Here is a 14,273-nt window from a genome sequence, read left to right as displayed (position 1 = left end):
CTAGTGAGGGAACTCTTTTACAAACCTAACATGGGTGCACCCACCCTTGAACTTTTATCTTGGTATCATGCCAATAAATCTTCCCTGGAAACTGGCTCAAATAGTTGCGTTATCAACAATCCTCAATATAAAGGTGTTGGAACCTTAGGGTGAAATATGAGGGATGCTCTCCTCGGCATGTGTGCACAATACTCCCAGGTATACTGTGAGAAAATTTCCAGGTGTACTTTCAATTTGAAGAGGACCCAAACAAAAATTTTGGGTTGAATACTGTTACATAAAAATTAAAAACTCATGCTCAAAAAATGAAATATAAATTATCTCAAAGTCAACTAATATTAGATTGCAAAATTATAGACTCCTTAAAAGGTGTACATATTTTATCTGTAAGAAAAACTTGAATTTGACAAATTTCTAGACAGCTTGTGCTGCAAGAATTTCTTCATCCACTTTTACTTCTGGTAAGTATTACTTTCAAAGTTGGAGAATTTCGATTAATCTAAAAATTGGGAATATTGTTAGAATAATGTCTGTACATATACATATAATATGGTCATAATTAAGTAGTGCCAGGATTTGTGGCAATGCAAATATAGAGTTGACAAATCAGAGATGTCAAGCAATGCACATATTTTGAAAATATAATTTTGAAAGAAATTTTATTAAACAAAATTCTTAATCAGAAAATTATTAGTAATTTAATCTATAATGTTAATGTTTCTAAGGTTTTAAATTTATCTGTCATTTGTACTAAATAGTACTGCATATAAAATTATAGGAAATGATCCATTAAAACTATCATTGTTTCATAAATAGTACTTGTTGTTGAAATTTTTTATACATATGAATATTGTGTTATGAGCATGATCTCATAATTCTTGGGAGAGTAAAGGAGCAAACAGTACTTAATTGTTGTGACTCTGTATAAATTATTGAACTTTTTCTGCCCTTTTTCTCACCTAGTAAATGTGTATAATTTTTGTCACCTAGTAAATGAGTAACAATAACAACTTTGGTATAATAATTTCATCTGGATAAATATGCAAATGAAGATAAATATTTATAACAATATCATGCTCATTCTAATTATGCAGTATAAATATATGAGCTTCTATTATTTAATATCCAAACGTTGATTTGCACTTTATCTTTTTGCAGTCCAAGTCTTTTTTCAGACATATTTTGCAAACTACTCTTTATTATGAAATTATAGCAATTACAATTACTAAACTATTACTAAACTAATCTTTTTAAGGTGTAAAATTATTTCTATAAGCAAAAGCAGTTTTGAGGTGTCAAGTACCAGCTTTGATTTCCCAGCAATTTACAACAGTTGAATGCTGTGGGAACTATGAATAACACAAATGTGCTCGGCTTCATCCTTATGGGATTGACAGAAACTGAAGAGATTCGGCAGGTCCTCATCATGTTATTTCTCCTGATATACCTGATTACTCTGCTGGGGAATGCCGGGATGATACTGATAATTCATCTGGACCTCCAACTTCACAAGCCCATGTATTTTTTTCTCAGTCACCTGTCATTCCTTGACATCAGTTACTCAACGGTCATCACTCCTAAAACCTTAGAGAACTTACTGACTTCCAACAAGTATATTTCATTCAAGTGCTGCTTCACCCAGTTGTCTTTTTTTATCTTCTGCTGTGGCACTGAATTTTTCCTTCTGTCTTCAATGGCATATGATCGCTATGTAGCTATCTGTAATCCTCTTCATTACCCTATTGTTATGTCCAGGAGGCTCTGCTGTGTGCTCATCACTGGGCCCTACCTGATGGGCTTTATTGAAGTATTAGTCATTGTTCTTTTCATGAACAGTTTGCATTTCTGTAAATTCAATGTAATTTATCACTTTTTTTGTGACATAATCCCAATTTTAGCCTTGTCCTGCACTGACACTGATGACACTGAAATTATGATATTCATTGTTGGTACTTTCAATGTAATGGTGTCTCTTAGCACAATTTGTGTGTCCTATGGTTCCATTCTGTCTACTATCCTGAAAATCAATTCCACTTCTGGAAAGTGCAAAGCCTTCTCTACTTGTGCCTCCCACCTCTTGGGAGTCACTATCTTTTATGGCACTACAATTTTTACTTATTTAAAACCAAAGCAGTCTTACTCCTTGGGAAAGGATCAAGTAGCTTCTGTGTTTTATACTGTGGTGATTCCTATGCTGAACCCATTCATTTATAGTCTTAGGAACAGAGAGGTGAAAAATGCTCTCATTAGAGTCATGTAGAAGAGAGAGGGTTCCAGGCAATAGGAATGGCAGTGTTGCTGTACATGTTTCTTTTTTTATTTGGATATTTATTCTTTAAATACAGAAACATTCTTTAATTAGTTTGGATTTCTTTTGAGGAATCCTTTATGTGAAAACATACCATTTGGAACTTTCCCAAGAATATGTTTTTAGAAATCTACATAGTATATAGAAGACATGAAATATGTATAAAACCTGTGGTTTAAATATACATGTGTTTTCAAGGGTAACTACTGAGCAAAAAACATGGTGTTATCCTTGAAATTGTATCACAGAAATCCCATGTATATTCCAGTCTTAGAGGATTTTATCATGGAGAGCTCTGTTAGAAGTCATTTCATTTATTCTGTAGAGAAAATATACTGTACAGTCTTAAAAGTGCCACTTGGACTAGAAAATCTAGAGTTTAGATCCCAGAAATGTCAGCTTTTTGACTGTATATCTCTTATTAATTCACTGAAAGTTTAAATCTAGTTTCCTCAACTGTTCAAGATAAATAATTCTAAATTCATAGTTATTTTACAGATGATATCAGATGATGAATGGAAAGAATTTGGTTTTTTACTACTAAGATATTTTGAACACAAACCTCAGAAAGTACATTCTGGCAAAATTTTGAACACACAATAACTTATGTTATGAAAATATTCACTCATTTTAAAATTTGGCTGATCTTATTTGTAAACAAACAAACAGCTTAGAAGGAAAATGAGCACTTCAATATTTGATCTTAGATAAAAATAAAATATTGTGATAGAACTAAGTTATAGAAAAATGCTTATGTGAGCATTGAAGAAAATTTGGAAATCTTTTCCGCTTTTAAAGAAAATAGAGATGTCAACCATTTTTGAAAGTTTCATTCAATTTTATGCATAGGTATGTGTATATATATGTATAAATGGTGTAATTTCTGATTCCTACTTTGCAGCTTTATTTTCTGTTCATCACTACAAGATCTGATAATTCATCTGACATTTAATCTTGGAAAGTGAATTTTTCTTGGAGCATGAGATAAATGAAGAATATCATCATGCAATGCTTTAAGAACTCAAATTTTGTAAATTCAGGAGTTTATATAATTGCATATTGTTATATGTCTTTTGTGTCTTCGTGCTAATTATTTGAAAACTCTACCATACTCTGATGGATCAACATGCTTTAGTAATTACTATTTCTTCACTTAATTTCAGTATGGTTAAAAAATAATTCCCTATTTTCTGGTGTGTATAACTATAGGCTGTTTAAAAACATGTTACTTTTTGAGTTAAAGTCTTGTTTAATTTGTTTTAATAATTTCAATAAAGTTTGCAAATAAATAATTTATAATGAGTCCAAATTTTGTGACATCCCGTGCACTTAGTTCTGAGTTGATAATATTTCCTTTAAATATGTCTGTATGCAAGTCTTTATTTTCTCTACTATTCCATGTGCATTTGATAGGAGATATTTTCTTCTTTTTCCTATATTTGAATTTTTTATTTAAGCAGTGTTTATTATATATATTTGTCCCTTCAAGTGATTTGAATTGTCTGAATTTATATTGAGGTTTGCTTTTTAGAATTATAGCTGTCCATATACTTAAATGGTTTTTGAAAGATTAAAAGAATATTAATTTTCATTTGTTCATCCATATTAATTTATGCAAATGATTTTGATGTATATTATAATCCTCTGCAACCTGAATTCATAGAAAAATTTAACTTAATTTTATAATATCCATATAAGTCACTCTATTAAGGTTTATTTTTGCTCTGAACTCTATGTTGTCTAGAATCTATTGTGATTATTTTTGTTTTGTGTGCCTAGGTCTATGTCTTAGATAGAAATTATTTTTAAATAAAGTATCTTAAACTATTGTCTCATCTTATGTATACATTGTGTCTTTTTTATTAATAAGCCCTTTACACTTTGTTTCTTTTTATGGACTATGTTAGCTTTGTTTTCATTTAGGCACATTTCTGTGATTTATAAAATATCACGTGTTGCTTTCAATTGGAAAGTCTCTAATTTTCCAGACAGTAATAAGTTCAGGAATTGCTTATGTTGTATTTCAATTTGGACAGTGCTTTCTTCTTATTATATATTCTAGAATACATTTATGATGTTGTTAAATATATGTAATATATTACCTTTGCAGAATGTGGAAACAATGAAGTATTTTTATTTTAACTCTGTTTTCCTTGTTTATATCAATGTGTATCATATTTTATTTAAGTTGTAGTCTTCAGTCTTTTTAAAACAAAATCTTTTTATTCATGTATTGGACATGTGCAGATATACCAGATATAACTGTGGAGGAAAAGGAAGTTTTATGGAAGCCAAAGGAGGACAGGAACCCTGATTGGCCTCAAAGCTCCTCCCTGTAGTTCATATTTCTTGAGGCTTTTATACAAGTTAGAGAGAAAGAGAGTCTATCATCCTGGGCAGCACGTAACATTTAGCAGGAGTCTGGAGAATCTTATTGCTCTTTATCTCAGTTATTTAATACACCTTTAAGATTATATATTTTTAAAGATACATGGTGCTTGATGCCTTCTAGTTTAGAAGTCAGGCTGAGAGAACACAAATGATAGCGATTAATGTATGCTTTTACTTAGTGCCTCAATGTGGTTAGTTGTATACCCTGCATTTGCTTCTCTGTTAGACTAACAGTTTGCTTCTCTGTAAGACTAAATTTTAAGTACATAGCTTCCTTATGGTTTCAGAGTTAAATCTAAGATTTGAACAGTGCAACATGCCAAAATTCTATGTAATGAAGAAGTTGAGCCGCTTAATAAGATTGGAATACAGCATGAAAAATTTGGACAATAGGATTTGTTTGCAAATTGTTGGAATTATATAATAATAATAAAAGTATATTATATGTACTGACCACCTATCAAAGGCTCTATTGAAAGGCTTTAAATAAAATTGGCATAGTTTTTCTTTGCAAGATAATTCTCAGGTTGGTACTTGAAATATCTAAAATTACAGTATTGCAAAGCTAATATGCTGCTTGTTCATGCAGACTTAAGCCTCCTGGCATTTTCTCAATCTCATACACATCATATCTTGTCCATTAACTTACCATATTGATGCTCTGTGAAGAATATATTTGGAGTGTGACTATTACTGAATATCCCTACTAGCTGGTTCAAACAACTATCATCTTACTCTTTAAATTATTGCCCCAAACTTCTAGACTATCTCCATCTGATTTTCCATAGCCCCTTGTGTCCAATCTCAAGGTAAGGGGCAGTGATATTGTTAAAACATGGGTCATAGCATGTCACTTTCCTTAAAACCTACAAGACTTCCCATCACATTAAGAGCAAAAATAAAAGATTTTTCAAGAACCTTCAGGTGGAATATGACCTTGCTCCTATTCATTATTTCTATGAAGTCATTCTTTATCACTGTTCCTATCATGCATACCTTGGAATAGCCACACAGACATTGATACCCTTGACAATCCAATTAGTTCTGATGCTGCCTGTCATATTTCTATTATTATTTCTATCTCAAATTCCCCTTCCCAGATGACTGTACCTGCCCCACACTCATCAATGGTCTATTTGTTTTCCATAACAACTATCTCCATCAAATTTATGTGCATAGACCTGTTTCTCATCTCTTTTTTCCTCCACTATGAAGGTTCTATGAGCACAATATTTTTGCCAATTGTGTTTAATGCTGTATCACCAGCACCTACAGTGAATGTATTTGAAGGCCTGAATTTTACAGAGGATGAAACCTAAACAGAGAATGTTTTTGGAGCTTGTGTATGAACACCCAACTGGTTAAAGGACAACTTCAAATTTGAAGCCAGATAATCTGAGATTAGAGTTCACATTTCTAATCACCAGTTTATCATATGAACTTTTATTTTTTAAAAAATCATGCTACTCTTATCTGAGTTGAAATCATATAATACTATTAATATTAAAATGTATTAACAAATACAGCAATGAGGGGGTATACTGATGGCTCAATTTACTGGAGTGGTTAATAAAAAATATGATTTTGGAGATATCTGCTAAATGTTCTCATGTTTAATCATATTAAAAAAAATAACTCTTAAGGAAAGAATGATTTAACAGGTGATTTGATTGGGAAGAGAATCTGTGTTAGTCAGGTACAGACTGGTTGGTGTAAAAAAGGTTTCAGAAACAGGATGACTAAACAAAAAGGAGTCCCTGTGTATGATAGTGCAGATTTTAGATGACCTGCTTTTTGGTGGCTCTTTACATTGGTGCTTCTTATGCATGGTTGAAGAGGTTTCCCATAGCACTTTACCCACATTCCAGTCTGAGAAACATTCTTACATGGACAGGCACCAGGAATCCAACCTGATTCTCTGGCAGGGCGGGGGAGAACTTTCACCACTGAGCCACAGTTGTTGGCCTAAGGTGATATTTTTTACGTTTACATCTGGAAAATAATTTCAGATTTTTTTGTCACTTGGAAGGTTTTTGTTTTTGTTGTTTTGTTTGTTTGTTTGCTTGTTTGTTTTTTGCATGGGCACATTCCAGTAATCGAACTGAGTTTCTGGCATGGCTGGCAAGAATTCTGCCACTGATCCATTGTTGAGCACCCCATTTGTAAGGTTTTTAAGGAAAAATTCAATTTCTTTAAGAGACTGGAGAGATTATCCATTTCTTCTGATGTGAGCATATATGGAATTGAATTTCCTCCAAATTATATTCCACAACTAAAAGTTGTTTTTAATGATTCTTATTATACCCTCATTATTTGTGAGTTACTATAGTGATATATTTACTTTAATCCCTTATGTTTTCAACTTTTGTTTTCTCTCTAGTGGTTGTCCTCATGTTACAGGCATGTTTAATTTATTATAGACTACCTAAAATAGCATACCATATAACATTAGAACTGTATAGGATTAAAGTTTCAATTCTTCTCTCACGTTTTGTTGTTTCTCTCATAAATTGGACTTTTCTACGTGGAATAAACCCAACAACTAATCAACCTAGTTCTGCTTTATGCAATTAAAAAAAAATCAATTAAAGTTTTTTAAATCAAGTATTTGATATATTCACCTTGATTTTTCATTTTCAGTGTCATTTATCTATGTTCAGACTGTATTGTCCTTCTCTTATCATGTTCCTGCTGCAATAATTTTGGAAGTACAAGTCTCTGTCAAAACATTTTTCTTCTGTGTGCATGTGTGTTTGTTTATATGTATGGGTTTTAAGTTTTCCTAAGAAAACTTCAATTTTTCTTCTTTTTTGATTATTAGTTTAAGTAGGTATTGAATTGAGGAATGAGTTTCTATCTTTCAGTGCATTAAATGTATCTTCATCTTCTGCTTTGTATCATTATCAATGGTGAGTTTCTTATAACAATTATTTTTTCTTTTGCATGTGATATGTATTTTCTTGTGAATACTTTTGTAATTGTAGTTGAGTCTTTTTTTAGCAGTGAATCTAATTACTCTAAATGGGTTTTAAGATCTGTTGATTTTCATGTTGTCTGTATCCTTCCTATGGTTTTTGCTGGCATTTGTGCCCCTTTGATTGATGTTTTTCTTTATTTTTGGAAAAGTCTTAGCTGTTATGTCCTTAAATATTTCTTCTGGTACATTTCCTCCCCATTATTTTTTTAGAACTCTACCTAGAAGTATATTAACTAATTTGAATTTGTCACACAGCTCTTGAATATTTTTTGCATTTGGATTTCCCTTTTACTTTCTGTTTGAATAATTACTATTGGTGTTCTAGTTTGCTAGCTGCCAGAATGTAGCACACCAGAGACAGATTGGCTTTTAATAAAAGGGGATTTATTTTGTTAGTTCTTCAGAGAAAAGGCAGCTAACTTTTCACTGAGGTTCTTTCTTACATGGAAGGCATGGGATGGTCTCTGCTGGTCTTCTCTCCAAGCCCCTGGGTTCCAACAACTTGCCCCAGGGTGACTTATTTCTGCATCTCCAAAGGCCTGGGCTGAGCTGCATGTGGTGAGATGAGGAATGCCAAGCTGCTAGGCTGTGCTATGTTGTGCTTTCTCATTTAAGCACCAACCAATTAAGTCAAAGGTCACTCATTGCAGCAGACACGCCTCCTAGCTGACTGCAGATATAATTAACAACAGATGAGGTTCATGTATTGTTGGCTTATGTCCACAGAAACAAAACTATCTATGCTCACCTGGCCAAGTTGACAACTGAATCTAACTAACAAAATTGGTTTATCATTAAGTTCTCTAATTCTTTCCCCAATTGCCGTAGCTTAACTGATGAAATTGTTAAATGAATTACTGGTTTCTGATATTGTGCTTGAAAAAAATACTTCTTAAAATTTAATTTCTAGCCATACTGGACATTAATTGATAGTATCCATCTGTCTGGTGAAATTTCTCATGTGTTTTGCCTGTTGTTTATCTTTTCCACTTGCTCTTTTTTATTGTTAAACTGTTTTATTAGTCCTACAAATGTGGGAGTTATAAAAATTCATTCTAACTTTGGGTAATTGTTTAGTGTATGGTTATGTAATATACCACTTCCAATAGATCATTAAGCAAGTTACCATCAATGCTTTTTTGCCAGAAACCACTAGCAACACCTGTATTTCAACAGTCTGGCTTTATTACTCAATTCAGTGAGGAAGAACAAACTATGGGGAAATTTGCCATTTATAAGTAAGAGGGTGTTAAAAGAAACTATGATAGGATTTATGCTTATTTGGAATAATTAAATAGTGTTTATAAGAAATTAAAATATGTAATATTGGATGCTCTCAGAAAGCAGGAGAAATCCTATGATTAAATAACTTAATAAATCTTTCTATCATAATGGCAGACTAAAGTAAGAATAAACTGTAATTTGCAATGTAATAGCAGTCACTCAATTGGTAAGAGAAGGATGTTTGGTATTTGAGGGTTTCTGATTTTGTCTGATGATCTTCTAGCTTGCTCAGTCTTTCTTCTGAGACTTTGTAAAGAACTGTAGACAAGACAGTGAATGTGAAGGCAATCTCTTGAATTTGTTTCCCTTCTTTCTCCAACTGACATAGTGACCCCCAATTGACTTAATTCTTTATAATTTAACTGACTTTTTCATAGCTGTCCATCTTATTCTTCTACCCTCTGATGTCTTTGAAATGGTCCATTCATCATAATTTATCTTTGTGGTTCTTGCTCCTCCTTGGAATTCCAATTACTTGGATGTTTCCAACCTTAATTTCTGATAAGCTCATGAAAAAGCATGAATTATTTTAGGTTATTTAGTTTTTAAAAAAAATTTAGAGTTGAGGCAATCTTTTTTGCTTATTTCAACCTCTTAATTAGAAGTGAAAGTTCTATGTTCTGTTTTCATTTTTAACCATTGTGGTTGCTTTCGATATCTCCTTTCTGGATGGGTTCATACTTGCCAGGATAATATTTATCTGAGGTTCTATTTCTGTACCATTAAAATGGAATTAAACCCTAGAATTATTATAAATGATCTTATTCACTGTGTTTTCCAAATGTTTCCCTTTTTTCACCCTTTTGCTCATTTTCCATGTCCTTATTTTATCTTTCACCTTCTCCTTCTGTTTCTTCAGCTGCTTCTTCTTCTATGCCTATTTCTACTTCTGGTTTAATTTCTCCTCCTCCTTCTGCCTCTCCTTACCATATTCCTCCTCCTCCATCTTTTTCTGCTTCTTCTTCTCATTTTAATAACTTCACTAACCACCCAAGATGAAAGCCTGCATATTCTACATGTATCAACCAACTGAATGATTTGTCAAATTTAATGAAACCAATTCTCCCATCCTTCTTAAAAACTTCCTTTCTGTCTCATTCTGCCAATGTCTTAATGAAGACATTTGTTATTTCATAATGTATGATGAAGAAACCTGATAATCTAAGTACAAAGTGAAAAGATCACTTTGTAGTTTCATTCTTTCAAAAGTATGGTTTCTATAGTCAGAAAACTACTTTTGAATGAGACATAATTCATATGTGCTATGTGGTTTGCTCAAATAACTTAAAGATTTGTTACTTTGCTTTTCATCTATGATCTTGATGATAAGTAATAATGGACTTTCCTCTTGGAGTAGTTTTGATATATAATGAGTTAGTATATGTAAAATATTTATATTTTTCCAGTAACTAATAAGCTGCATTGAACTGCTAACTGCAGCTATTAAATAATTTTCATGTCTTAATTCACCGTTCATCAAAATATTTATGTATACATATTCTCATTAAGTTAAATGTAACAGGAAAAACATTATGCCCTAGTGATACAATTTGGTGAACCAAGAGAATTCTGCCTTTCAGTAAGTTATAATGTAAGTGTATTAGTAGCTCTTGAAAGTAATCAAACATAACAAATATTAGCATAGGTTACTATGCTAAGTGATGAAAAAAGGAAATCCAATATGAGGAATGAAAGCCAAAGAATTCTTCCCTGAGGTAAAGATAATTGAGCTGGCATATGGAGCATGAAAAGTTACTAACTTGAGAGTTAAACATACCATTTTTCCATATTGATCTCATGAATATAAATTCATGGATATTGTGTATTCTCAATATTTTGTTTCTGCTGCACTAGGAGTAAAAGACTTAGTACAATGTTCTTGCAGCTTTTCTTTATGCAATTAGTCTGATCTGTGGACTGAATTAGTGTTCAGATACTGAAAGGTAAGAGAGACAGCATCTTTTGTCCTATTGCTAATCTCTTCCTTTCTCTTAAAAAAGATTACTTTTGCAAATTTGATAGAACAGCTAAACTGATAAATCAAGGTACAACAATGACTGAAAGTTTGCCTTAATAACTTAAAAACCTAATTTGAATAGAAGATGCCATAAAATCATCCTGGAATGCGATAAACATTTTGACTTTGTGAGAGACGGATATTAAGTAATTTTTGATGAAGTTTATACCTTTATTCCAGAAAAAACAACTGAAAAGATTGTAATCAAGAAAGTACATATTAAGATGCTCTGATTTCGAATACCTTGATCTCTTTATAAAACAACATGATATCCACATGATGCAATGTGTTTTTTCAAAGTATTTTATTGCATAGTATGACATATACATATATAAAGCAAGGAAAGAAAAAAGCAATAGTTTTCAAAGCACTCTTCAACAAGTAGTTACAAGAGAAATCCCAGAGTTTGTCATGGATTACCATATGATCCTCTCAGATTTTTCTTTCTAGCTGCTCCAGAATATATAAGTCAGAAGGCTTAAATATTATTTTATTATCACAATTGACTTTCTTTCTTTTTTGTACAAAATAGCAAATATATACAAAAGAGCCATTAATTTCAAAGCATAGCACCACAATTAGTTGTAAAATATATATCAGAGATCAGCATGGGTCACAAGTCCACAATTTTAGGTTTTTGCTTCTAAGATACTAGAGACTAAGAGAGATATCAATTTAATGATTCAACATTCATATTCATTTGCTAAATCCTATCTTCACTGTATAACTCCACCGTCACCTTTGATCTTTCCATTCCTCTCATTACAGGTGTGTAGACTATGGCCATTCTAAGTTGCTCATGTTGAAAGCACTTGTCACTAATATAGGGTGGGGAGATGGAACAATCTGACGTTCTGGAGAGGCTGGAACCTCTAGGTTTCAGAACTTATTTGGTGAAGAGACTCTTCTGGAGGTCATAGGTTTCTGGAATGTTTCTCCAGCACATGGAACACTTATGGAATCTTATATATTGCCCTAGGTGTTCTTTAGGATTGGCTGGAATTGTCCTGATTGGGATTTGCCAGGTTATGATAGTTAGCAATGTCTAACTGAAGTTTGCATAAGAGCAACCTCCAGAGTAGCCTCTCAACTATTTGTACTCTCTGTCACTGATACTTATTAATTATATTTCTTAATTAATTAGTATAATTAATTGTACTTCTTAATTAATTAAGTATAATTAATTATACTTCTTTCCCCCCTTTTGGTCAAGATGTAATTGTTGATCTCATGGTGCCAGTGCCAGATTCATCTCTGGAAGTCATCTCCCACATCATAATGGAGACTTTCACCCCTGGATGTCATGTCCCATGTAGAGAGAAGGGCAATGATTTCATATTCAGAGGTAGGCTTAGAGAAAGTGAAACCACATCTGAGCAACAAAAAAACATAAATAACTCTTAGGCATACCTATAGATAGTCTAAGCTTCTATACCTACATAAACTTAACAGAAGTGAGCTCAGGATCAAGTGCATGGCCTAGTGATTTGGGTGTCCCTAAAGTTTAACACAGTATCAGGGGATTCCCTAATGATAAGGTTTAATAGTTACATATTCTTTCTTCCATCCTTCAAGGGACTTTGCTAATGCTTTTTGATTATCTGCTTAATATAGTCTAGGATGTTACCAGGCATTACATTAATCTGTATAGGATTAAAGGACCTCTTTCACATTCTGGACTCCCTGCATTTTAATTGTTCTAATGAGCTATACAAATAAGTTGAGTTAGATTATGCACTGCAGAAAATTTAGGTTCCAGACCAAATAAAGCTTTCTTCCCTTTGTCCCAAAGAGTATGTGTAGTTTTAAAATATAGACACTGTCTTCATTAACCTTGTGTTCTGAATTACTTAACCCCAGTCTGATTGTCTTAATTCTTATCTCTAAATATCAGGCTGTATATATAAATATATATACATTTTACATATATATATGTAAAACAGCCTCTGAAAATCCAGAAATAATAATTATCACTCTATAGTTAATGTGTCTGCTATACAAGCTTTCAATCTAAGCCCCTGTTTTCTTAAAAGCACTTTCTAATGGAAACTATACCACTGTTGTTCTTTTGTTTCTGACTTATTTTACCTCACAAAATGGCCCAAATGTTCATCCATATTGTTGCATAGCTCAGAACTTCCTTCCTTTTTGTAGCGGTACAGCCTTCATCCATAAGTATATAGCATCATTTGCCATTCTTCTTCTCAGTCAGTGCATCTTTAAGCCTCCTGCATTCATCAGTCATCATGTATAGTGCCCAAAGTCCATAGTCCATCAATATTTTCAATTGTATGTAATTTCATTGTTCCCAATAGAAAGAAAACCAATAAACACAACCTTGCCAAATAAGAAATCTAAGTCTCCTCTTAACTCTTGTCACTCCTCCCATTATTTATTTCTACTATTGCTGTGATAGTGCTGATGTTTTACTTTCAAACATAGTACATAACATTCAATAGCAATTTTCCCCCTGTGCCTTGGAGTTAATCACTCTTTGTACATATATCATACCTTTGAAGTAATTATTATAAGAGCTAATTTATATTTCTATTGTTAATCATTAGGACATTTAAGTCTATACAGTTTCTTTCAATCTTGTTCATCTTCAATATGGTAATATTAATTATAGACTTACCAGAGAACCATCTTCATTTCTATCAATTCCCTTACACTGGAGTTTAAACTCATTAACTGTTCACCCACCTCTAGCTTCTATGTTTCTTTAAGTCACCTACATTCCATAGTATAAACCTCTGATTACATCTTTATACTGGTCATAAAAGTAGAATCATACAGTATCTATCCTTTTGTGTCTGGCTTATTTCACTCAGCATTATGTTTTCAAGGTTGTCCATCCTGTCATGTGCTTCAGGACATCATTTCATCTTACTACTGTATAATATCCCATCATATACATATACCACATTTTGTTGATCCACTCCTCTGTTGATGGGCATTTGTTTTGTTTCCATCTTTTGGCAATTGTGAATAATGTTACTATGAACATTGGTGCACAAATGTCTTTTTGTGTCATTGTCTTCAAATCTTCTGGGTTTAAACCAAGTAGTGCTATTGCTGGTTCATAAGGCAACTCTATATTTAGCTTCCTAAGGAACCCCCAAACAGTCTTCTACAGTGGCTGTGCCACTATACATTCCCACAAGCAGTGCATAAGTGTCTGTTTCTCCATATTCTCTTCAACATGTATAGTTTCCCATTGATTTAATAGCTGCAATTCTTATAGATGTGAGGTGGTATCTCAATGTAGCCTTGATCTGCATTTCCCTTATAGCCAA

The 14,273-nt window shown here is 32.6% G+C and overlaps 1 protein-coding gene across 1 annotated transcript; it reads left to right on the top strand.

Moving 5' to 3' along the window:
* Positions 1-1,351: 1,351 nt before the first annotated feature.
* Positions 1,352-2,260, top strand: LOC143645993 (olfactory receptor 8H1-like). Its single transcript, XM_077115074.1, has one exon. It carries the CDS (start codon positions 1,352-1,354, stop codon positions 2,258-2,260), a length of 909 nt encoding a protein of 302 aa, XP_076971189.1.
* Positions 2,261-14,273: the final 12,013 nt, after the last annotated feature.

The sequence above is a fragment of the Tamandua tetradactyla genome, chromosome 9 (genome assembly GCF_023851605.1).
Source record: "Tamandua tetradactyla isolate mTamTet1 chromosome 9, mTamTet1.pri, whole genome shotgun sequence".
NCBI lineage: Eukaryota > Metazoa > Chordata > Mammalia > Pilosa > Myrmecophagidae > Tamandua > Tamandua tetradactyla.
This window is presented reverse-complemented; position numbering and strand designations above follow the sequence as displayed.